The sequence below is a fragment of the Callithrix jacchus genome, chromosome 22 (assembly GCF_049354715.1).
Source record: "Callithrix jacchus isolate 240 chromosome 22, calJac240_pri, whole genome shotgun sequence".
Classification (NCBI taxonomy): domain Eukaryota; kingdom Metazoa; phylum Chordata; class Mammalia; order Primates; family Cebidae; genus Callithrix; species Callithrix jacchus.
The window spans coordinates 11,086,273-11,112,942 of NC_133523.1; the positions used below are offsets into that span (position 1 = coordinate 11,086,273).

The 26,670-nt window shown below is 42.5% G+C and overlaps 1 protein-coding gene and 1 pseudogene across 9 annotated transcripts in view; one reads left to right on the forward strand and one right to left on the reverse strand.

Annotated features, from left to right (window-relative positions):
• LOC118150262 (interferon-induced transmembrane protein 3-like) overlaps positions 1-26,670 on the forward strand; it is a 144,229-nt pseudogene that overhangs the window by 32,351 nt on the left and 85,208 nt on the right. The gene's annotated exons all lie outside the window — the stretch shown is intronic.
• The window catches only part of LOC103789779 (uncharacterized), a 105,994-nt gene that overhangs the window by 28,010 nt on the left and 51,314 nt on the right, over positions 1-26,670 (reverse strand). For 4 of the 8 annotated variants that reach the window (XM_054250139.2, XM_054250138.2, XM_054250140.2 and 1 more), the window contains exons 4-5: positions 24,502-24,628; positions 24,240-24,297 (exon numbers count right to left, since the gene is read on the reverse strand). In XM_054250139.2, coding sequence (XP_054106114.1) covers positions 24,240-24,297; positions 24,502-24,628 — 185 coding nt within the window. Of the gene's footprint in view, positions 1-16,863; positions 23,524-24,239; positions 24,298-24,501; positions 24,629-26,670 lie in introns of those variants that run through there. The other 4 variants (XM_054250136.2, XM_054250134.2, XM_008987340.6 and 1 more) reach the window with 2 other exon arrangements.

Consider the following 26,670-nt stretch of genomic DNA (forward strand, 5'->3'; position numbering starts at 1 on the left):
GATTAAAACATAGGAAAATAAACATTTAACTGAAAATGAAAGACAATGTATGAAAAAAGGTCCATTTCCTTGGTAATGAGGAAACAGCCAAATAAAATGTCAACTAGATGACATTTCTCATTGATTAAAAGTACCAAAATTAGTCAATTCGAGAATCCTAAGTGGTGATGACCACAGAAAATAAATAAATATGCATGAAGGAAGGAGGGGTGTTAATAGATACACTGCAGTGCCGTTTCATGTAATTTGAACTTTACCATAATCTGCAGCCCAGTAATTTTTCTCTAATGTCCAGGTAGTTTATTGTGCATTTGTGCTTAAAGACTATTGGAACAGGCTGAGCAAGGTGGCTCACATCTGTAATCCCAGCACTTTGGGAGGCCAAGGCAGGCGGATCACAAGTTTGAAACCAGCCTGACCAATATGGTGAAACCCTGTCTCTACTAAAGTATGGTGGCACGCGCCTGTAGTCCCAGCTACTCAGGAGGCTGAGGCAGGAGAATCTCTTGAACCTGGGAGGTGGAGGTTGCCGTGAGCTGAGATCACACCACTGTACTCCAGCCTGGGTGACACAGCAAAACTCCATCTCGAGGGAAAAAAACCATTGGAGCAGTATTTTTCCTAAGAGCAAAAAATAACCCTGAAGAAGCCCAAGCACCCTAAGAAGTATTGGAATAGATGAGTGAGGTGGAGGGCACATAGCATTAGACACTAGCAGGTATGTGCTGAGGCAAGGAAACCAGCAATAAGCCCTTTCATTTTAATGAAATAAGGCCCATCTCTCTAGATATCGATTTATTATTGTATTTATTATTCATGTATTTGGAGATGAGGTCTGGCACACCTGGCCTCAAGTGATCCTCCTGTTCCTTTCCAAAGCACCCTGCCATTATTTTGGAAGATGCCCAGAGAATTACATTCGTAACAAGTCCTGCCTTCAAAATAAACTTTTTCAAAACCCTAATTGAGATTTTACCAGAGCCACACCTCTTTGGGTAAAGAATTCCAAGCCCCTGTTTTTGCCTCAACTAAGCAGAGGTGAGGGAGAAATACGAAAGTCCCACACAGGGACACAGGCTTCCTACAAATCGCAGGTCCATGAAATGCGTCCCATAGTCAAACACCTGACCACCACATCAACAGCAGCAGATCATATACCATAATAATGGGAAAACAATGCCTAGACCTTTTACTTAAAGATGTCTAAGGGTACAGAAATAAGTTGGGATAACACTGGTGACGTGGACAGATGTCTACAAACACGTAATGTACAGAGTCTGAGTCATGAAGAAACAAAATCGGAACAGGTCTTCAGTTCTAGGAGACTGACGAAGAAACAAAACAAAAACAATAAAAACCAAAGGCCAGAGTTTTCCTGCGAAAATCACCTAAACATTTAAAATGTTAATATCGATCTTCCCGAAACTTTGAAAAAACGGAACACTCCAAACTCATTTTATGAGACCCAAATTACACAGACACTGAAGAAAAGTCACAAGAATGAAAGCTGCAGACAAGTGTCCTTCGTGAATATGCACCCAAAAATCCTTGAATACTAGCAAACCATATTCAGCAGCATATTAAAGATTACGCACCATGACCAAGTGAGATTTATCCCTAAAATGCAAAGACGGTTCAACAGGTAAAAATGCTCAACACACCACAGTCATCTCAATGTAATGTAGAAAAAACGTCTGACAGAATACAAAACCAATTCATGACAAAACACAGAATGTGGGCTAGAGAGAAACTACTCAATACAAGCCATATTTAAAAACTCCACAGAAACATTAAGATCAGTGGAGAAATACAAAAACTTCTGCACTAAGATCAGGAACAAACCAGGAACCTGCTTTTCATCACTTGTCTCAATGCACTCTTGGAAGTCATAGACAACGATTAAGCAAGAAAAAAATGCATCCAAACTGGAAAGGAAGAAGGAAAATTACCTCTGTTCACAGATGAAACAGTAAGTAGTAAATCCTAAAGACTGCACATGCACACACGCAGAGAACACCCCAAAATATTGGAACTAGTAACTTCCACAAAGTTGCAGGATACCAAATCAACATGAAACAATTTCAGCTGGGTGTGGTGGCATTAACCTGTAGTCCAAGCTGCTTTGCAGGCTGTCGGGAGGATTGCTTGAGCCCAGGAGTTCAAGGCTGTAGCATACTATGAGTGCTCCTGTGAACAGCCAATGTACTCCAGACTGGGCAAGAGTGGGACGCCATCCCTTAAAGAAAAATCAGTCTCATTTATACACACTAACAATATATAATCTGAGAAGGAAATTAAGAAACAATACCGGGCCGGGCGCGGTGGCTCAAGCCTGTAATCCCAGCACTTTGGGAGGCCGAGGCGGGTGGATCACAAGATTAGGAGATCGAGACCATCCTGGTCAACATGGTGAAACCCCGTCTCTACTAAAAATACAAAAAATTAGCTGGGCATGGTGGCGTGTGCCTGTAGTCCCAGCTACTCAGGAGGTGGAGGTTGCGGTGAGCCGAGATGGCGCCATTGCACTCCAGCCTGGGTAACAAGAGTGAAACTCCGTCTCAAAAAAAAAAAAAAAAGAATACCATGAACAATAATAAAGGTGGCAGAAGACCTGTACACTGAAAACAATAAAATGTTGCTGAAAGAAATTAAAGAAGATATAAATGAATAGAAAGACATTTAAGATTTAATATTAAGATATCAATACTACTAAAGATGTTCTATAAATTCAATGCAGCTCCTATCAAAATACCAACGACCTTTTTTCTGGAGACAGAGTCTTGCTCTGTCTCCCAGGCTGGAGTGCAGTGGCACGATCTCAGCTCACTGCAACCTCTGCCTCCCGGGTTCAAGTGATTCTTCTGCCTCAGCCTCCTGAGTAGCTGGGACTACACGCCATTGTGCTGAGTTAATTTTTGTATTTTTAGTAGAGATGAGGTTTCACCACATTTGCCAGAGTGGTCTCAAATGCCTGATTTTAGGTGATCCACCTGCCTCGGCCTGCGAAAGTGCTGGGATTACAGGTGTGAGCCACCACATATGGCACCAATGAATTAAAAAAAAAAAATAGAAATGCCCATCCTAAAATTCATAGGGAATCTCTAGGAACCCCAAATAGCCAAAATGATTGACAAAGAAGAACAAGCCAGGTGCGGTGGTGCACTCCTATAATCCCAGCACTTTAGCAGGCTGAGGCAGGCGGATCACTTGAGATCAGGAGTTTGAGACCAGCCTGGCCAACATGGTGAAACTCTGTCTCTACTAAAAGTATTTTTAAAAATTATGGTGGCTCATGCCTGTAATCCCAGCACTTTGGGAGGCTGAGGTGGGCAGATCATAGGAGTTCGAGACTAGCCTGACCAATGTGTGTGGGTAGCACCCCCCATGGAAGGAGAACTGTCCAGACCCCAGGCACAATTAATGCCTGAAGAATAGCCTAGTTTACAGTTTTATTACTCAGCTATTTCCTTTATATAATCCTTTATATATACTCATAATAGTGTATAGAATTAGTGCCTGAAGTACAACTTACTGCTTATATATATCTAGCTTAATCATACTTAATATTTATATCTAACATACTCAGTCCCATATAATCTCTATATAATCATATAGGTATTGTAGTTGGAGCTGTACTGACACATTTAGTGCTGATTTATAGAATCCTTCTATATAACCATATAGTAGTTTGCAGTAGGAGGAATGCCTAGAGAAGTCACAGAACAGAAGCAGTACATGGGAAAACAGCCAAACCAGGACAAGAACCAAAGACCCAGGCAGTGGCGTCCCTGCCTGAAAGGGAAGGTCATATGCTGTATGGCAGGCTTGGAGCAAGAGCCTCTCCTCCTGATAAAGGAGTTGTAGTACTTTGCATCCAGTTCCTGTGGAAAGCAGCCTCAGGCCTGAGATCTTGGAAATAGCCGAGGGAGAAGAACCCCTGTGGTGTGACCAGTCACGGCGGCTGTACACCGTCAGTCTTTTCTCACTTCTGTGCTAGCTCAAATCATCTTCCCATAAATATCTTAAGAGCACAAGTCTGTCAGCTCCCACTGCATTGGCTTACAGTATCCTTCTATTAGAAATCCTTTGAAGTCTCCAGCCCCCAGGTAAGAAGTGTTGCGCACGACACCTGTTGCACACAGCCCATCTCCTTGTCTCAGTAACCTAATGGGGGTGGACCCCTTTTCTGTACACGACCCTCTACTACTGTGCATGGCCCACCTCTCTGCCCAAGTGACATAATGGGTGGCCCCCTCACTTGTGACTCACGTGATTATGTATGCCCTATTACCAAAACTATAAATGATGACCTCACTTACGACCCTGCCCCCCGCCTGTACCTAATAAATACAGACGCTTGTGTGCGTTTGGGGTCTCACCGATCTCTGCTGATAGGTGGCATGGCCCACTGAGTCCAGCTCCTCTTCACCAGCTCTTCAGTGTCCTGTCTCTTTACTTCTTGGATCCTGCACTTCAGCACAGCCTAAGGGACACCCCACGACCCTGTGGAGCCCTACAAATGAGGAGAAACCCCATCTCTACTAAAAAGAGAAAATTAGCTGGGCAAGGTGGCACATGCCTGTAATCCCAGCTACTCAGGAGGCTGAGGCAGGAGAACTGCTTGAACTTGGGAAGCGGAGGTTGTGGTGAGCTGAGATCATGCCATTGCACTCCAACCTGAGCAACAAGAGCAAGACTCTGTCTCAAACAAACAAACAAACAAACAAAAAAATAGCTGGGTGTGTTGGCATGTGCCTGTAGTCCCAGGTTCTCAGGAGGCCGAGGCAGGAGAATTGAACCCAGGAGGTGGGGGTTGCAGTGAGCAGAGATCATACCACTGCACTCCAGCCTAGCTGACAGAGCAAGACTCCATCTCGAAAAGAACAAATTAGGAAGTCTCACTCTTCTTTTTCAAACTTAAATATACAATAGATAAAACACTGTGGGCCAGGCACAGTGGCTCACACCTGTAATCCCAGCACTTTGGGAGGCAGAGGTGGGCAGATCACCTGAGATCAGGAGTTTGAGATCAGCCTGGTCAACACAGTGAAACCCCATCTCTACTAAAAATACAAAAATTAGCCGGGCATGATGGCACGTGTCCATAATCCCAGCTACTTGGGAGGCTGAGGCAGGAGAATCACTTGAACTTGGGAGGTGGAGGTTGCAGTGAGCCAACAAGACCCGGCCATTGCACTCCACTCATTAAACAAGAGCAAAACTCCATCTCAAACAAACAACACCACTGTAGTTCTGGCACAAGGATAGGCATATACATCAGTGAAACAGATAATCCAGAAAGATATCCTCATGTATATGATTAAATGATTTTCAGCAAGGTATCAGGATCATGCAGTGGGAAAAGGAAGTTACTGCAAAAGAATGGTGCTGGGAAAACAATCTTGCCATGTAGAAGTGTGAAGCTGGATCCTTACCTCACACCACACACAAAAATGAAAACAAAATGAGTCAAGGACTTAAATTACTCTTAGAAGAATACATAGAGGGGGGAATTTCATGAAATTGAATTTGGCGATGATTTCTTAGGTATGACACAAGCTCAGTCAACAAAAGAAAAAATAGACAAATTCAACTTCATCAAAGTTAAAAACTTCTGTCCCTCACGATATTATGAACAGTGAAAAGGCAAGCCACAGAATTGCAGAAAATGTTTGCAAATCACATAACTGCCAGGGTATTAATATCCAGAATGTACAAAGGAAAAACACTGGACAAAGTTCAACATCGCCACAATGAAAACACTCAATAAACTAGGAATAGAAAGGAACTTCCTCAACCTGTTATAAAGCATCTATTAAAAACCCACAGCTAACATCATGGACCTAAGAACACCCTGATTTTCAGCATTGGCTCATCTCTAGGATCAGTTAGGTAGAAAGTGAAGGTGGAACCAAAGTCTGAAGCAGCCTTGCTAAGTGTTAAAGGAATGCTGGCCGGGCGTGGTGGCTCACGCCTGTAATCCCAGCACTTTGGGAGGCCGAGGCAGGTGGATCACGAGGTCAAGAGATCAAGACCATCCTGGCCAACACGGTGAAACCTCATCTCTACTAAAAATACAAAAATTAGCTGGGTGTGGTGGTGTGTGCCTGTAGTCCCAGCTACTTGGGAGGCTGAAGCAGGAAAATTGCTTGAACCTGGGAGGCAGAGGTTGCAGTGAGCTGAGATGGCGCCACTGCACTCCAGCCTGGTGACTGGCAATACAGTGAGACTTTGTCTCAAAAAAAAAAATAAATAAAATAAAGGGATGCTGCAGGATAGAGCCATCCACAAAAACTGGAAGGTGTGAGGTTTTTCTTGTTTCTGCTTCTTTAGCTCCTGGCATGCAAGGAAATCGCTGTCAAAACACAGGCTAAACACAAACTAAAGGAACAGAAACGTCAAGGGCTATGCATAACAAGTAATACAATCTCTGCAAAGCTATTTTGGAAAAGTCAACAAACAAAAGTAGCAAACATTGAGGAGGGAGAAACTGATTTCTAGAGTTACCCCTTATGCTATTCAAATGTCCATGTTTCAACAACAACAAAGTTTATGAGGAATACAGAGAAACAAAAACAAAGCTCATTAATGGAAACAAATCATTTGAGATAAACCATTTCTAAAACCCTAGACATTAGACTTACTAGACAAAGACTTTAAATCAACTAATCAACTTTGTTTTTTTTTTTTTGAAATGAAGTCTCACTCTGTTGCCCAGGCTGGAGTGCAATGGCGCAATCCCAGCTCACTGCAACCTCTGCTTCCTGGGTTCAAACAATCCTCCTGACTCAGCCTCCCCAGTAGATGGGATTACGGGCGCCCACCACCACACCCAGCTAATTATTTTTAGTAGAGAAGGGGTTTCACCATGTTGATCAGGCTGGTCTCAAAATCCTTACCTCAGATGACCCACCTGCCTCGGCCTCAAAAGTACAAGTGTGAGCCACTGCATCTGGCCAAATCAATTGTCATATATCCTTAACAGGTATGCAGCTATAACGGAGCGTCAAAATACATGAGGCAAAAACTTAGACAGGCAAAGAAAAGTAAGGAAATTCTCCTTTATAGTGGGACACAGCAACGTACTTCTATTGGTAATTGACAAATCAAGTGGAAAGAAAATCATTAATAGTATAGGTTTGCTTGTTTGGTTTTCTTTTTTTTGCCTTTTCAATACCAGAGATAACTTTTTTTCTTTTTCTTTTTTCTTTTTGAGATGGAATCCTGCTCTGTTGCCAGGCTGGAGTGCAGTGGCACCATCTTGGCTCATTGCAACCTCTGCCTCCTGGGTTCAAGCGATTCTCCTGCCTCAGCCCCCCAAGTAGCTGGGACTAGGCCCAGCTAATTTTTATATTTTTAGTAGAGATGAGGTTTCACCATGTTGGCCAGGATGGTCTCAATTTTTCTTGACCTCTTGCTCTGCCCGCCTCGGCCTCCCAAAGTGCTGGGATTACAGGCCTGAGCTACTGCACCCAGCTTTTTTTTTCTTTTTTGAGATGAAGTCTTGCTCTGTCACCCAGGCTGTAGTGAAGTGGCATGATCTCTGCTCACCTCAATCTCCACCTCCCAGGTTCAAGCAATTCTCCTGCCTCAGCCTCCCAAGTAGCTGGGTACCACCACACCCAGCTAATTTATTTTTATTTTTAGTAGAGACAGGGTTTCACCATGTTGGCCAGGCTGGTCTTGAAATCCTGATCTCAGGTGATCCACCTGCCTCAGCCTCCCAGAGTGCTGGGATTACAGGCGTGAGCCACCGCACCTGGCCCCAAAGGGTATTTAACAGTATAGTTTTAACTCAACAGCATCATCAGTCAACTGGATTTAAGAGGTATTTACAGGATATTGCAACCAGCAAGAGCAAAGTACAAATCCTTCCCAAGATTGCATGGAATATTCACCAAGTTAGGCCACATTTTGAGCCGTACAACACACCTTAACAAATATAGAAGACTGAGGTGGGAGGATTGCTTCAGCCCAGGAGGTTGAAGCTTTGGTGAGCTGTGACTGCACAACTGCAGGCCAGCCAGAGACAGAGTAAGACCCTGTCTCTCAAATAGACAAAACCAACAAAACAGAATAAGTCTAAAATCAATCTAATCTAACCTTCTCCTTTAGGAAACCAGAGAAACAAGAGCAAGATAAATCTATATCAAACACAGGAAAATAACAATTTCAGAAAATATCGATGAAATTGAAAATGGAAAATTAACAATATTGGCCAGGTGTGGTGGCTCACGCCTGTAATCCCAGCACTTTGGGAGGCTGAGGCGGGCAGATCATGAGGTCAGGAGACCGAGACCATCCCAGTCAACACAGTGAAACCCCGTCTCTACTTAAAATACAAAAATTAGCTGGGTGTGGTGGCGTGTGCCTGTAATCCCAGCCACTTAGGAGGTTGAGGCACAAGAATTGGTTGAACTCAGAAAGCAGAGGTTACAGTGAGCCGAGATCATGCCACTGCACTCCAGCCTGACAGGGCGAGACTCCATTTAAAAAAAAAAGAAAAGAAAAGAAAATCAGTATCAAAAGCTGGTTCTGTGAAAATATCAATAAAATTTCTAAACCTATAGCCAGGGTAAGAAAAAAGGAGAGAATACCAAAAAAATTACTGACCGGAAATGAAAGGTATTGATCACTATTAATTCTGTGGACATTAAAAAAACCATAAAGGATGCAATTTCATCAGAGAACACAATCCAGGGGGGAAAAGAACAAAAAACCATAAAAGATTATTATAAACAATTCTGTGCCCCTACTAGTTTGATAACTTAGATGAAATGGACCAATCCTTTGAGAGACAATCTACCAAAACACAAGGAGAGAGAAACAATATGAATAGGTATGTATGTGTTAAAGCAAGTGAATCAGCCAGTAACGGACCAAAAAAGCACAGACAAGGACCAAGATGGTCTTACTGGTCAGTTCTGCGGAACATGTAAGGAATAGCTGACACAGGTTCACTACAGTCTTCCTAGAAAATACGTGCAGAGTAAACACTTCCTAATACATGCTATCAGGTCAACAGCATACCAAAACTAGATGGCTACATTACAAAGGCGGAAAACTACAGGCCAGTAATGCTTAGGATCATAGATACTGAAAGTTTTCAACAGGTATTCACAAATCTAAACATGCATAAAAAGAATTATATGCCATAGTCTAGTGGGAATCATTTCCGTTATACAAGGCTAATTCAAAATTCACAAAACGGCTGGGTTCAGTGGCTCATGCCTATAATCCCATCATTTGGGAAGGCTGAAGTGCGTGGATTGCTTGAGCCCAACTGTTTGAGACCAGCCTGGGCAACATGGCGAAACCCTGTCTTCCCTGCAAATAAAAAAATTAACCAGGTATGATGCCCATAAGTCCCAGCTACTAGGAAGGTTGACGTGGGAGGACTGTATGAGCCCAGAAGGCAGAGGGTGCGGTGAGCCGAGATTGCACTATCACACTCCAGCCTGGGCAACAGAGCAAGACCCTGTCTCAAAAAACAGAAAACCCTCAAACCCCACAAAGTACCAAAGTTCAAAAATCAATTAATGTAATACTTCATATCAATAAATTAAACAACAAAAATCATGTGATCATATCAATAGTTGCAGAAAATCAGGCTAGAAAAAGGCGGGTGGCAGAGAGGACACTGAGACTGAGAAGGTTGAAAACAGTCTTTGCAGATGACATGATTCTCTGTTGAAAATCCCATAGAACCAACAAAAAACTCTGAGAACTATTAAGAGACTATACAAGGTTGTAGAATGTGAGGTTAATATTCAAAAGTCAATCATTTTCCTGTATATCAGCAAGAACGATGAGATTTAAATTACAAACACAACACCACTTATACAGCACCAGGAAAAATACCTACATAAAAATCTGACAAAGATCTATGCAACAAAAACTGCACATTTCTAATGACAGAATTCAGTAAGATCTATGTAAATGGAGCAATATCCAATTTCGATCATGGTTAGAAAGCCTCAATATATGTCTGTTCTTCTCACTTTGAATTGGACTCAACACAATCCCAATAAAAATCCTAACAAGTTGGCCGGGTGCGGTGGCTCACACCTATAATCCCAGCACTTTGGGAGGCTGAGGCGGGTGGATCACGAGGTCAAGAGATCAAGACCATCTTGGGTCAACATGGTGAAACCCTGTCTCTACTAAAAATACAAAAATTAGCTGGGCATGGTGGCGTGTGCCTGTAGTCCCAGCTACTCGGGAGGCCGAGGCAGGAGAATTGCTTGAACCCAGGAGGCGGAGGTTGCGATGAGCCGAGATCACGCCATTGCACTCCAGCCTGGGTAACAAGAGTGAAACTCCATCTCAAAAAAAAAAAAAAACCTAACAAGTTGATTCTAAAGGTTATAGGGAAAAATGAAAGACCCACAATGTTCAAAATAGTACTGAAGAATAAATTCGCAGGACTGACACTATCTGACTTAACTACCTCACTTACTACAAAGCTACAGTCATCAAGACAGTGTGATGCAGGGGAAAGACTAGAAAAATAGATCACAGAACAGAAAACCCGGAAATACACCTACACAAATACAGTCAACTGCTTTTTGACTATATTTGTGTAAGGAAATTCAATGAAAAAAGTATATATAATCTTTTCAGCACATGTTGTTAGAACACCTGGACAGTTATTTCCATATGCAAATAAATGAATTAGACACAGACCTTTCAGCTTTCATGAAGTTAACTCAAAATGGATTACGAGCCTAGATATAAAATGCAACGTTTAGAATTCCCAGGCAATAACATAGGAAAAAATCTAGATGACCTTGGGCTTAGCAATGAGGTTTTAGATGCAATACCAAAAAGCATGACCCGTGAATGACAAAACTGGTAAGTGGCACTGTATTGAAATAAGTTTCCTGTTTTTTGAAAAGGGAATGGAAACATACGGCCTGGTGTGGTGGCTCATGCCTGTAATCACAGCACTGTGGGAGGCCAAGGCGGGAGGATCACTGGAGCCCTGAAGTTCAAGACTGGCCTAGGCAACACAGTGAAACCCCATCTCTACAAAAATTTTAAAATTAGACAACGGTGGTGCTGCACCCCTGTAGTCCCAACTACTTGGGAGGCTGAGGCAGGAGGGTCCGAGGGAGAGAGAATGAGAATATGAAAACACAAGGCATAAACTGGGACAAAACACACATCTGTTTTAGTGCTGGGGGATTCATGGCACATGCATTTGTCAAAACCCATACGACTGTACAACACAAAGTGAACCCGAAGTATGGGTTTTAGTTAATAATGTATTGTGTTATTTTTCATTATAAAATGTAATATAAAATGATTATAAATTGTAAATAATGATTATAAAATGATAAATATAAAATTATAAATGTAATATAAAATGTAATATACACCTAAGCAGGAATCATTTCGATTGGCTGATCATCCCTGTGTCTGCAAGGAACAGAAACTAGGGTTGGGGGAAGAAAAGCTTAATGTCCCAAGGGGTTAGCTTTTTAGATAAAGGGGATACCAGGACATATTCCCAGCCCTAGGGCATCCAGATGCCCCCTGGGAGGCACCACCCCCACATCTTGTCCTCTGGGAGTGACTTAGGGGCTGATATTTACTAGACCTTGCAAGGCATCTTGGCATTCCTGGGTCAACCCCAGGAAGTTCTGAAACCCAGGAACAGGAAAGGATAGGAGGGTGAAGACAGATCACCCCATAAAATTTCCAAAAGGGAGCCTCAATCCAAAGACATTCTGGCAAGGTGTCTATGCCTATGGAAGATAAAAGGAGGAGAGGCACAGAGATTTTTTGCAGCAGTTTCATGCACTTACTGTTTTCTTCATGTTAAATGTCCACAAACAGAAAAATATTTTAAAAACAGCCATCTATTGCTCTGTGAAAAAATTACAAAGTACTGCATCTGTTTGAAATGTACAATAAGAGACAAATAGTTGATAATATTTTGAATTGAAGGAAAGTTGGCACTTGGGAATGTTGGGAAAGAATTAGAAATGCAAGAATTCATACAAACCATGGAAGGGTGAAGGTCGGCAAACAGAATTGTGGATTTGACCCTACGTCCCACACATTTGGAAAATCAGTTCTGCTGGGGAGTGTTAAAATCAGTAAGAGGCCACCGGCGTGGTGGCTCACGCCTGTAATACCAGCACTTTGGGTGGCCGAGGTGGGCAGATCATGAGGTCAGGAGATCAGGACCATCCTAACATGGTGAAGCCCCATCTCTAAAAAATACAAAAATTAGCCAGGCGTAGTGGCACATGCCTGTAGTCTCAGCTACTCGGGAGGCTGAGGCAGGAGAATCACTTGAATCTGGGAGGCAGAGGTTGCAGTGAGCTGAGATCGCACCATTGCACTCCAGCCTGGGTGACAGAGTGAGAGACTGTCTCAAAAAAAAAAAAAAAAAAAAAAAAAAAAAAAAAATACGGGGGTGGGGAGTTGGGGAGAGATAGCATGGGGAGAAATGCCAGATATAGGTGATGGGGAGGAAGGCAGCACATCACACTGCCATGTGTTTACCTATGCAACAGTCTTGCATGTTCTTCACATGTACCCCAAAACCTAAAATGCAATAAAAAAAATTCTACACATAAATACCTAACATAAACTTTATCTCATGAACAAAATGATGTAAAATATTATATAGAATTACCTTCAGGCTATATGTTTTATTTATGAAACATAAATAAACTTTTAGACTTGGGTCAAAAAAATATATAAAACTACAAAATAAGTAAGAGGCAATTAGACTGGTGTGGCTGTAGTGCCCTGATTTCCTACCATGGACACCAAAATCTAACACAAATGCATCTTGTAAATTACCAATTTATAAGAAAATGAAATTTAGCCTCCTACTACATAACCAGAACATTTCCACCTGGATAGACCTGTCAGAAAAAGGAAAAACTGAAAGAAAATTGTTTTTAAAGAGTGGCCTAAGATGGCTGCAGGTTGGACATACAGATAATAGAAACCAGGCCCATGAGCCAAAGTTGAACTCTCAGCCGGCAGGTCAAATAACTCACTGACCTATACTGATTACAACCCTTGCCTATCAGATGAAGTACAAAGGTAGGCTAGGCCCAGTCATCCCTCTCTAAACCCTAAGATGCCTGTGTACTGATTGCTTTATCTTATGTATAAGGTCACTGCCCGACTCTCCCATTTTCTGTGTAACACAAGGTATTAATACTTAACGTAGCCCACTCCGAGAATAGCCCACGTAGGGCACATTCTCGGTTTGTGCTGGGTCTGCATTCCAGGCTATCTTCCTTAAACGTGACTCAGAATAAAACGCCTGTTTTTTAACCTTTGGTTGACAGACCAAACAAGGCGACTCATTACCAAATATTTAATATGCCCTCCTTCCTCATGGGACTCCAGAGAACAAGCCATTGTTGGGTTATTCATGAATCGCTGTTGGTTAAATAAATTATTAAATATTTAACAGTGCTTCAGTTTAATTTTAACAGGTGAAAGGGGGGATTGGGAACCCCCCAGACCGCAGCTCCTCCCAGGAGAACCTCACCCACGAGTCTGAATCCTCGCCATGACCCTTCCGTGGCCCCTGCACAACGTGGGGAGATGCGCGGCTGTGGCACTGCGCTGCCGAGAGGGCTCCGGACCAGGGCCGCAGTCGCCGCACAGGGACTGGACAGGATGCCCAGGGTCCCGGCTGCCGGCCCAGCCCCACCCTGTGGCTGAGGGGACTGAGGGTCGAGCTGTGCCATGGAGACTCAGATCTGCAGACCCCGGAATGGCTGCTGGGAGGTCCCAACCAGCCCCTCCTCCCACCGGGCCTTGCACACTCACCATTTCCCGACTCCCAGGTATACCAGGTCTTCCCTTGGCTCTGGGGGTCAGTGCTGGTCACCACCGGACAGAAGCTGTGGTGGAGCCACCTCGGCCTCTGGAACGCTGATTTCAGTGGATGGAGGAACAAGAGCCCCCTTGACTTGGGGAGCTTGGCCTCACCCTCCTGGCGGAACGCCTGATTGGATGATTTCCATGACCCCGCCCAGCACCCCTAGTTTAGCGATCAGGCCCCACCCCCTAAGCCCTGGGTGTCAGAAGCCACAGAAAACGCACAAATGCGAAGCTAGATTGACAGGTTCTAGCAACAGCCCTCCCAGCAACCCAGGCCAGGCTTCCTCCTGGAGCATAAACGGGACCTGGGGACATTTGCATTCAAGCAAAACTTGACTCCGGGCTTTTCCCAGTGGGTACTGGCATCTTCCTATACTCACTGGGCCCTGTTTCTTCCTCCTGGACAGGGGTTCACAAGTGTGAGCAGGGAATTCCACACTCCGTGTCCAATGGAGCAATACCCTTGCTGGAAGCTTCTGGCTGGAACAGGAGGGAGGGCCCGGATGTCTTCCAAGGATCGGGAATTTGGGATAGGCTGCTGGTGGCATGGCCAAGGCCTCCTCACACCTTATCTCACTCTACCCATTTTCAGGGAAGAAAATAAAAACATGCCAAGAAGGGAACAAAAATTAAGTGCATGGAAAAAAGATTTATATTACAGCAATATCGTGTAAAGAAATCAAAAGGGGCTGGGTGCGATGGCTCATGCCTATAATCTCAGCACTTTGGGAGGTCAAGGTAGGCGGATCACCTGAGGTCAGGAGTTTGAGACCGGTCTGGCCAACATGGTGAAACCTCATCTCTACTAAAAATACAAAAACTAGCTGGGTATGGCGGCACGTCCCTGTAATGCCAGCTACTCGGGAGGTCGAGGCAGGAGAATCACTTGAACTCAGGATGCGGAGGTTGCGATGAGCCAAGATCGAGCCACTGCACTCCAGCCTGGGCAGCAAAGTGAGACTTTGTCTAAAAATGAATAAATAAAAGTAATAAAAAGGAAACAACAGCAAACACTTGAACTAGCTCAGGTAACCAGCCTCCTTCACAAGGAAAAGCTGCATGCAGAAAATGAATCATATTCCCAACCTTAAGAGCCAGGTTCTGACTGCAGTAATGCAGCCCCAAAGGGGATCAATCCATGAGTTCCTATCCCCTCCTCACAGTGTGGAAATGCTCCCTCCTTCAGGAACTTAATTTTCATCAGCAGGAAACTCTCACCCGGAATCAGCTTAAGGTACTAATCTAAATAAACTGTCAAAATCATAAACCCTTTCTCCAGAAGACAACCCAAACAAGTCTTTCTGTAAACCTGACCTTCACAGACTTTTTTTTTTTTTTTAGAGGGAATCTGACTCTGTTACCCAGGCTGGAGTGCAGTGGTGTGTGGAGGCCAAGGCACGTAGATCACCTGAGGTCAGGAGTTCAAGACAAGCCTGGCCAATGGTGAAACCCCATCTCTACTAAAAATACAAAAATTAGCTGGGCATGGTGGCAGGCACTTGTAATCCCAGCCACTCTGGAGGCTGAGACAGGAGACTCGCTTGAACCCAGGAGGTGGAGGCTGCAGTGAGCCGAGATCACACCACTGCACTCCAGCCTAGGTAACACAGCGAGACTCCATCTCAATCAATAAATCAATCAATGGAAAGCAGGGACTCAAGACAAATATGCCAATTTTAAGGCAGCATTATTCAAAGAAGTCCAAAGAGTTTTGTGGAAACAACCCAAGTGCTCAACACATGGATGGATAAACAAAGTGTGGTGTATCCATATACCACACTCTGGAGTATCATTCAGGCACAAAACCAATGAATTACTGGAACATGCTAACATATGGATGAACCTTGAAAACATGCTAAATGAAGTAAGTCAGACACATAAGGACAAATACTGTATGCTTCCACTTACATGAGGCACCTAAAATCGGCAAATTCACAGAGCAAGAAAGGAAAATAAATATTACCAAAGGATGGGGGAATGTGGGGAATGGTTGTTTAATGGGTACAATTTTCTTTGGAATAATGAAAAAATTCTGGAGCTAGCTCGCTATGATGGTTCTAAAGAACTTTTAATGTGGCCAGGCCTGGTGGCTCACGCCTGTAATCCCAGCACTTTGGAAGGCTGAGGTGGGCAGATCACAAAGTCAAGAGATCGAGACCATCCTGGCCAACATGGTGAAACCCGGTCTCTACTACTAAAAATACAAAAGTTAGCTGGGCATGGTGGTGTATGCCTGCAGTGCCAGCTACTAGGGAGGCTGATGCAGGAGAATCGCTTGAACCCAGGAGGCAGAGGCTGCAGTGAACCGAGATCATGCCACTGCACTCCAGCCTGGCAACAAAGTGAAACTCCATCTCAAAAAAAAAACGTTAATGTATTTAATGCTACTGAATGGCATATGGCATACTTAAAATGGTAAATGTTTTATTACTCTATTTAACCTTAAAAAAATTAAAAACTGGCCAGGCATGGTGGCTCATGCCTGTAATCCCAGCACTTTCAGAGGCCAAGGCAGGAATATCCCTTGAGCCCAAGGAACCAACCTGGGCAATATAGTGAGACCTTGTCTCTACAAAAAAAATTAGCTGGGCATGGTAGTACACACTATGCAGTCCCAGCTATTCAGGAGGATCATTTGCTTGGGCGGTGGCAGTTTTAGGGAGCCAAGATACCACCACCATTTAATTCCAGCCTGGGTGACAGGGACAGATCCTGTCTGAAAGAGAGAAAATTAATAATGAAGACACAATTTGAGCACTAGAGAGGAAAAGGACAACGCCGGTATAAAATAACCACTGGATTGAATAACCAGACATTTCAGGAAGAAAAGATAAGTGAAACTGAAGACCTAGCAATAGAAATGACGTAATTTCAAATACATGCACCTAACATACTGTCAAAATATGTCATGCAAGGACACACAACTGCAAGGTGAGACAGACAAATTCACAATTACCTGAAGACTTTAACACTTCTCAGTAATTCAAAGATCCACAGGTGTAGATTCAGTAAACATTTTTTTATTTTAAAATACTTGACAAAGATTGTATATATTCGTGACGTACAATGTTATGTTTGATGTACATATACATTCTGTAATGGTTACCACAGTCAAATGAAGTATAAACATTGATGACCACCCATGCTATATATTCAATCTCCAGAACTTGTTCACCTTACAACTTGGTTTTTAACCTTTGACCAACATTTCTCCACCTTCCCTGCCCTCTGGCCTCTAGTAACCACCGTTCCTCCCTTTGCCTCTGAGTTTGAGTTTTTAAGATTCCACGATTAAGTGCGATCATGCAGTATTTTCCTATGTCTGCCTTATCTTATAGTGTCCACCAGGTTTATTCATGTTGTAACATATCAGGATTCCCTTCTTTTTTCTGGCTAATACTCCATTGTTTAAATACACATCACATTTCTTTATTCATCCACTGATGGATGCTAAGTTTGTTTCCGTATGTTGACTACTGTAAATAATACTGAAATACTGATTACTGCCTTTGTGCATATACACATATACCCAGGAATGACACTGTTGGATCATATGGTAGTTCTTCTCAATTTTTTTGAGGAACCTCTATATTGTTTTTCACAAGGAGGTACCAATGTCCACTTCTGCAGCAGTGTACAAAGCTTCCTTTTTCTCCATCCTCTCACCAACACTAATCTCTCAATACCCATCCTTCCATGTATGAGGTAACATGTAACTGTGGTTTTGATTTGAATTTCTCTAATGCTTAGTGATACTAAGTCTCTTTTCATATGCCTTCAGGCCATCTGTATGTCTTTGAAAAAAATGACCAGGGTTTTTAAAATTTACTTTTTCTTATTTTTACCCCTTACAGACATCAGTCTATTTTTCTTAACTGTTTAGTTTTTTTGAGATGGGGGTTCTCATTATGTTGCCAGGTTGGTGTTGAACTCCTGGATTCAAACAATCTTCCGGACACACTTCTGAGTACTGGGACTACATTGGGCAACACTATGCCCAGCTTATAATTTATTTTTTTATTTATTTAGACATGAATTCTCCTTATGTTGCCCAGGTTCGTCCCCAAATTCCTGGCCTCCAGAAATCCTCCCAAGTACCTGGAATTATAGGCATGAGCCACGGCACCTGGCCTCCTAAACTTTCTTATAAGAGCATTCCAACTTGTAACAAACAGACTTTAGAAGATACCCAACTTTGCTGGTATCTTCCCAGGCTGATCCTCACATTTGGCTATGATAAACCTTTATCAAATTATTTCGGACTCAGCAGACTTAATTTTGGTCAACAATTTAACTGAGGTACTTTATAGATAACAGTGTCCATTATACCGTAGGAAATACTTCCGTGTTTAGACAATGAGAAAAGCAGACGCTGTTCCAGTGACAGCTGCTCCCCAACTCAGCAGAAGGCCAAGTCCTACCCTGCGGAAAACTGTAACATACCGTATCACACAAAGCCACCAGGCGACCAGATGGATCAAAATGGAATTCTGTGACCTGAAAGACACAGACTCCAAACCCTAAGAGTGACTAGAAATCTCTTCTAATATGACTTATGCTTCTTATGAATTAGGGTTAGCACCCTAATTCTGCCTCCTAGATAAGAACGATTAGAATTTCCAAGGATGGAAGTGAGTTCACCTCACAGCATCCAACACAAACAGCTCACTTTGTTGAACAGCAATTAAGTCACCTAAAAGACAGAGAAACCCTCTGAGTCCTCTTGAGCAGCCTCTTACTGACGACCCTCAGTCACTTATGCTTTGTGTTCATCCTTATTGCAGTAACTCTTTACGTGCCATTCTTTGACTGTGTGACTCTAGTGGTCTTTGGCAAGATGGCTCAAAACATGCTTTGTTTTTGTGCTATTATAAATGCGAAATTAGTTTCATAAGAAAAATTATGCCCATGTAAGAATTAAAAAATAAAAATTTCCTTTAAATTTTCTTTAACAGTTTTTTAAAGAAAAAAAGTACTTGGCAGGGCACGGTGGCTCATGCCTGTAATCCCAGCACTTTGGGAGGCCAAGGCAGGCGGATCACCTAAGGTCGGGAGTTCAAGACCAGCCCGACCAACATGGAAAAACACCACCTCTACTAAAAACACAAAAAATTAGCCGGGCATGGTAGTGCATGCCTATAATCTCAGCTACTTGGGAAACTGAGGCACGAGATTGCTTGAACCCAGGAGGTGAAGGTTGTGGTGAGCCAAGATTGTGTCACTGCACTCCAGATAGGCACAAGAGCAAAACTTTGTCTCAAACAAAAAAACAAAAAAAAAGCTTAAATGCAAATGGTAATACTGACTCATTATTAAGGATGTGTAATCCCCTGACAAAAATTACAAAGTTGACCTGAAAATGCATAATTGCAGTGGAATATTTTAATATATATTCTCATGTAATGGAAAATATTAATATTAGTATACAAGTTGTTTTAAAAGTTAAAAAAATATTTCAAAGAAACACCTGCAGAAGCTGTTTGATAAAATGCATTGCTTTTTAATCACGTACACACATAAATGAGAATGTGTACACAATCATATTCGACTGTAACTGGAAATTCTCCCATTCTGCCTTACATAAGACACTTGTTCTCACATAGACTGTGTCAGAGCAGTTACTGCACAATGTAACAGAGGAACAAGTCCCCATGTGGTTCTATGTGACTGTGTCACTGTAGCTGTCACAGGGAAATCAGGAACACAGTTTTTACCAGTATTAACAGAGTTAGGTGTTTACAAAGCAAATTAGACCTTATTTGAATATAATCTAGAGATTAGAGGAGTCAGAACAACAGAAAATACCCTCAACCATGACAGTTTGAATTAGCTGCCTGGTGGGCTGTGTTATGCTGATATGGGAATGCTGCTAACTAAACTTTCTAGAATCCATTCTCTTTTTGTTTCCATGTTAGGATTCACCAACAGCCTAATGACATGAAAGGTGGAAGGCAGAACTTATGACTGCAAGGGGACTGCATGGACACTGGCTTCCGGCCTGTTTTCCTGATACTTTGCCCTGACAATCAAGAGTTTCTTTAAAATACCACTGTCTACATGACATCTATTTTCTCAGGGGGTAGGGTTCCACAGATGTCTCCATATTCTTCACATCAAAGATCCATTTGCAGTTTGAATTTTCCTGCAAGCCTTCATTTGTCCCTACACGTCTGTCCTTCTCCATGTAGATGGGTCCAAAACCTGACTAGTGCCTTCTTCAGTTCTGCCTTCCAACTTTCATGTCGGTTAGGCTATTGCTGAATTCCAACATGGAATCCAAAAGGGAATAGATTCTAGAAAATTTAGTTAATGTCACCCATAATGACATAACAGAGGGACATCTCCAACCTAGATTTTATTGTCCTATCACAGATCTCACTTCTTTTTTTTTTTGAGATGGAGTCTTGCTCTGTCACCAGGCTGGAGGGCAGTGGCGCAATCTTGGCTCACTGCAACCTCCGCCTTCTGGGTTCAAGCGATTCTTCCGCCTCAGCCTCCTGAGTAGCTGAGACCACAGGTGCATGCCACCAGGCCGGGCTAATTTTTCTATTTTTAGTAGAGATGGGGTTTCACCATATTGACCAGGATAGCCTCGATCTCTTGACCTTGTGATCCTCCCACCTCAGACTCCCAAAGTGTTGGGATTACAGGCATGAGCCACCGCACCTGGCCAGATCTTACTTCTTAATTCAAAGTCTGTCATCCATATCTTAGCCAGAAAAAGAACAAACTATGGAAATAATGTATATAAGACTATATTATATGATAACCTTGGCCCACTATTCACTAGCAAGGGAAGTAAAATAAGGTTCTTCTAACCAGAAAGAATAAAGGTTTTCTCCTAAGGTATAACATATATAAAGGATAAGGGAACATCAATACCTGCCATAGGATGCCAGTAGAAAACTCCCAATACCAAACTGTCATTGTTCAATGGCCCCTTCCTTAGTTACACAACTTTATTATTATTTTTTTTTTTGAGACTGAGTTTCGCTCTTGTTGCCCGGGCTGGAGTGCAATGGCGCATTCTCGGCTCACCACAACCTCCGCCTCCTGGGTTCAGACGATTCTCCTGTCTCAGACTCCCAAGTAGCCCGGCTAATTTTTTTGTGCCACCATGCCCGGCTAATTTTTTTGTATTTAGTAGAGACGGGGTTTCACCATGTTGGCCAGGATGGTCTCGATCTCTTGACCTCATGATCCACCCGCCTCGGCCTCCCAAAGTGCTGGGATTACAGGCGAGAGCCACTGTGCCCAGCCGTTACACAACTATTAAGACAAGGCCAGGCATGGTGGCTCATGCCTGTAATCCCAGCACTTTGGGAGGCTAAGGTGGGCAGATCACACGAGGTCAGGACTTTGAGACCAGCTTGATGGACATGGAGAAACCCCGTCTCTACTAAAAATTAGCTGGGCGTGGTGGCATCCTCCTGTAATCTCAGCTACTCAGGAGGCTGAGGCAGGAGAATTGCTTGAACCTGGAAGGCAGAGGTTGCAGTGAGCTGAGATTGCGCCACTGCACTCCAGCCTGAGCAATGAGCAAAACTCCATCTCAAAAAAAAAATTAAGAGGAAAAATTTTATTAAGTGACTTAAGCAAAACACACTACCAATTACAGTTCTAGGCTATTTCTTAAGGAGTATTTGCAGAATAATCCCACCTCAGTGTTCATTTATGAAAATAAGTAGGAACCCACAGTTCAGAGATCCACTTTAAGAATGTGGCACTAAGCCAGGTATGGCAGCACACACCTGTAGCCTCAGCTACTCAGGAGGCTGAGGTGGGCAGATCTCATGAGCCTACAAGTTCAAGGCCAGCCTGGGCAACATGGCGAGACCCATCATCTCAAAAAAAAAAAAAAAAAAAAACCAACCTGGCCCAGTGTGGTGGCTCATGCCTATAAATCTCAGCACTTTGTGGGGCTGAGGTGGGAGGATTACTTGAGGTCAGGGGAACTGGCCATCAGCCTGGGCAACACAATGCTACCTGTCTCTACAAACATACACATACATATACACACATATAAAAATATATTAAAAACTAGGAAGAAAACAAAAGGACATGGCACGGATAAAGACAGTACATTTGTAGTATTTTTTTTCATGGCATGAATCTTCTAGAGCATTACCTGCATTAATCTGTATCAGGCTCTCCTGTATCACTTACATTCATGCAACTACCCTCCAGTATAAACTTTCATATGACTTTGAAAAGCATTAAAATGGAAAAACTTTTGATATTTTACATTTATAGAGATTCTATTCAGTGTGCACTTTCCTCATGTGGTATTGTAAGGATGTGCGCCAAATGAAGGCATTGCCACAATCCTCACATTTATAAGGTTTCTCTCCAGTGTGTATCCTGACGTGCACTCGAAAGCCTGTACGAAAACTGAAGAATTTTCCGCATTCTTTACATTCATAGGGTTTCTCTCCAGTATGAATTCTTTCATGTATGTGAATATAACTGGAATTACTGAAGGCTTTACCACACTGTTTACATTCATAGGGTTTCTCTCCAGTGTGGGTTCTTTCATGTGTTCTCAAACCTAGAAGAGAAACGTACATTTTCCCACATTCTTTACATTCATACTGTTTCGTTGCTGTGTGTATCCCTTCATGTCTTTTGGCAGAACTGCAACAATAAAAGGCTTTCCCACATTCCTTACATTTGTAGGGTTTCTCTCCAGTATGAATCCTTTTATGTCTTTGAGCTGAGTAGTAATATCTGAATGCTTTTCCACATTTTTGACATTCAAAGGGTTTATCTCCAGTGTGGATACTTTCATGTGCTTTAAAACCTAAACGAGACATGTAAGTTTTCCCACACAGTTTACATTCATAGTGTTTCTGTGCAGTGTGATTCCTTTCATGTTTCTGAGCAGTATAGTGGTAACTGAAGGCCTTCCCACATTCCCTACATTTGTAGGGTTTCTCTCTAGTGTGAGTCTTTTCATGCCTTTTAGCAGAGTTGTGATACACAAACACTTTTCCACATTTTTGACATTCATAGGGTTTTTCTCCAGTGTGAGTTCTTTCATGTGCTTGAAAACCTACAGAAGATATGTAGGTTTTTCCACATTGTTTACATTCATAGCGTTTCTGTACAGTGTGATTCCTTTCATGTGCTCGAGCAGAATGGCGGTAAATGAAGGGTTTCCCACATTCCTTACATTTGTAGGGTTTCTCTCCAGTATGAGCCTTTTCATGTCTTTGAGCAGACTGATAATATCTGAATGCCTTTCCGCATTCTTTACATTTATAGGGTTTATCTCCAGTGTGAGTCCTTCCATGTATTTGGAAAGAACGTTGACAACTGAAAGCTTTCCCACAGGCCTTACATTTGTAGCTTATCCCTGCACTGTGTGTTCTTTTATGTTTTTTAAAAGACTGCAGATAACTGAAGGGTTTCCCACATTCCTTACATTTATAGGGCTTCTCTCCGTATTCCTGACACTTATACAGTTTGTATCTTATGTAAGATCTAATGTGCCTGTTAAGGGATGAATGATGGCTCAAGACTTTTCCACATACACTGCTTTCCCATAGCTTTCCTCCAGAAAGTGTTTTCTTGTTCAGACTGAGATTTGGAATCTGGCTGAAACTTTCTCCACCATGACTACCTTCTTTACTTTCAAAGAGTCTCTCTACCATATGACTTCTGTAAAAAATGAGCAGCACATTAATAGTTCATTTATTAAATATTTTCTATTAATTGATACTAGAGTGACTTTTTTTTTTCCACTTTCAGGGGAAGTGTAGAATTTTTGTCCTGTCTAAACTGCTTGAGAAGTGAATGTATTGAATGCTGTGGCTCTGCAAGAGGGCTCAAACATAGCTATTATGAAAACACTGATATTCACATATGGGTGTCTTAATAATGTTTCCAAGTGAACTATTTTTCAAACACTGAACATCTACGTCACATTTTGGAAAGCACTTTGGGTTTGTGCGTGTGTGTATTCTGAAATGGAGTTTCGCTCTTGTTGCCCAGGCTGGAGTGCAATGGCACAATCTGGCTCACCAAAACCTCCACCTCCCGGGTTCAAGCGATCCTCCTGCCTCACCCTCCTGAGTAGGTGGGATAACAGGCATGCACCACCACGCCCAGCTAATTTTGTATTTTTAGTAGAGACGGGGTTTCTCCATGTTGGTCAGGCTGGTCTCCAACTCCTGACCTCAGGTGATCCACCCGCCTCAGCCTCCCAAAGTGCTGGGATTATAAGTGTGAGCCACTGAACCTGGCTGGGTTAATATTTTCTAAGAACAGATACATTTGAGGCTCAGCTTATTCATTTTGTTTCCTTATTTATCAAATTTAATAGCATACTAAGATTTTCTCCTAGAATACTGCTTTCTTTTGTGACTGTGACTCACCTGAGACTTTTCCCCTGGTTTTTGTATTCCTCGTCAATGTTCCATTCTTTTTGTTTTCCTGAAATGCAGAACCAGAAAAATTATCATAAATTATTAGAAATTACAGAAAAATTATTAGATTCTAGGTCTATGTGTGACCGTGTCTGATTTATTTACAAAAGTACTGCCTTTTCACATTCCACATCTTGGAAAAGCATTGATACCTAAAAAAAAGGGATTCTCTAATTCATTCAAGAACATGATGGAATTATTTCATTTTTACCTATAGAGGCCAGGTTCCTGAAGGTTTCCCACATCACATCTCTGTAGAGTTTTTTCTGTGAAGGATCCAGCAAAGCCCACTCCTCCTGGGTGAAGTTCACAGCCACATCCTCAAAGGTCACTGGGTCCTAAAACATTCCACATATGTGTAAAGGAGAATCGGTGAGACTGACAGCACTGGGCAACTATACTCAAGTCATAAGATGTTCACGATAATTCTGTGATCTCCAGAGATTTAATCTATGAATTTGTTATCAGAACTCTCTTTGGCCACACTCTCTCAGAAATTAATCAGCATTATGAACACATGAAAATTATTTCTACACTTTCACCATAGAAAGATCACTGAGTGATCACCTCAATCATACTGCTTTCCATTGGCAGGATCCAGAGTAAGCTGGAAAAGGGAAGCACTGTATGAAAAAATTCCATTTTAAAACCATCAATTTTTTATGAGAAAAACTCATCTTTCTTCTTTTACATCACATCGCTCAACATTCCATGAGACAAAGGGTCAAATCTGGGTAATATGTGAATGAATACAAGTACACTGAAGAACAAGAAGCTTCTTCTACCATTCCCATCACTCAACATGAGAATAAGAGGCATATGGAAATCAAACTTGTAACAATATTCAGCTGACCATACTGTCTTGAGATACTCCAGAATATTCAAGGTAGTCAAATCCAGCCAGTTCAATCAAAATATTTCTTTTGGAGAACTTGGCTGGGCATCATGGCTCACGCCTGTAAACCTAGCACTTAGGGAGGGCGAGGCAGGCAGACTGCCTGAGCTCAGGAGTTTGAGACCAGCCTGGGCAACATGGTGAAACCTCATCTCAGTGGCTGCTGCCTGTAATCCCAGCACTTTGGGAGGCCAAGGTGGATGGATCACCTGAGATCAGGAGTTCGAGACCAGCCTGGCTAACATGGTGAAACCCTGTCTCTACTAAAAACACAAAATTAGCTGGGTGTGGTGATGCATGCCTGAAACACTCAGGAGGCTGAGGCAGGAGAATCACGTGAACCTGGGAGACGGAGGCTGCAGTGAGCCGAGATCGCACCATTGCACTTCAGCCTGAGCGACAGAATGAGACTCCATCTCCCCTCAAAAAAAAAAAACCATCAAAAACTTAGGTGGGTGTAGTGGTGTGAATCTATAATCCCAGCTACCCAGGAAGCTGAAGCACAAAAATCGCTTGAGCCTGGGAGGCAGAGGTTGCAGTGAGCTGAGATTACACCACTTCACTCCACCCTGGAGAAGTATTTATTTTCACTTACTTGTGTTAACATTTATCAGAGACTTAATTCTTTCTGTCCCATTTCATGGAGGCATTAAGTTGCTGGGAAGTTAGAGCTCAGGCATGAGGAAAAAAGCTTGACTTTAGATCACAAAATCTCTATGCTTCTGAGCCTCAGGGGTACATCCCACCAATTTTTAGCAAGTACATGCACACATCCTGAGATGGCAAAATGCCAAAAGAGCTCTTTCCAGCAGAACCATTACAATTAACCTTGGGCTTTGCTGACCTTGACAAACAGGTTAGGATTTGCAATTTACAAGAAAGTGCATTACAGTCCACAATGATATGATGAATTTATCCATGATTATAAAATGTATAAAAGATTCTCAGCAGGTTTCCTCCGAAAGAATATAAAATGCCCTTTCTCCAATTTAAGAAGGAAGTGATTCCCCAGCCACTCTAGACAAAAGGGATGATTTAAATTGAACGTCTTTTTAGAAACTGTACAAGCAAGGAGAAAGTAGAGTGAAAGTTCTGAAAGAAAAAATCTGTATCAGGCAAAATCATCCTTCAAATGAATGTGTAATACTTTGAGACAAAAACTGAGGGACTCACTTGGTCACCAGTACACCCACTTTGCAAGAAATGCTAAATTCATCAGAAAGAAGTTAAATGACAAAGAAAGTTCTGCAATAGGGAAGGCATAAGTGGAAGTAAAATATAATCATTTTCTCATTCTCGGTTAATGTGACAGATAACAGGTTGTTCACAGTAATAATAGCTACAGCACATTCAGTAAGTACAGCTTATGGATTAGTGAAATGAGTAACAGCACTGTTGTAAGGGAGGGGAATTGGGAATACTCTATTATGAGTTACTCGGGCAACCAGTGAAGTGGTCTAAGATTGCTAGCAAGAGGGCTTGAGA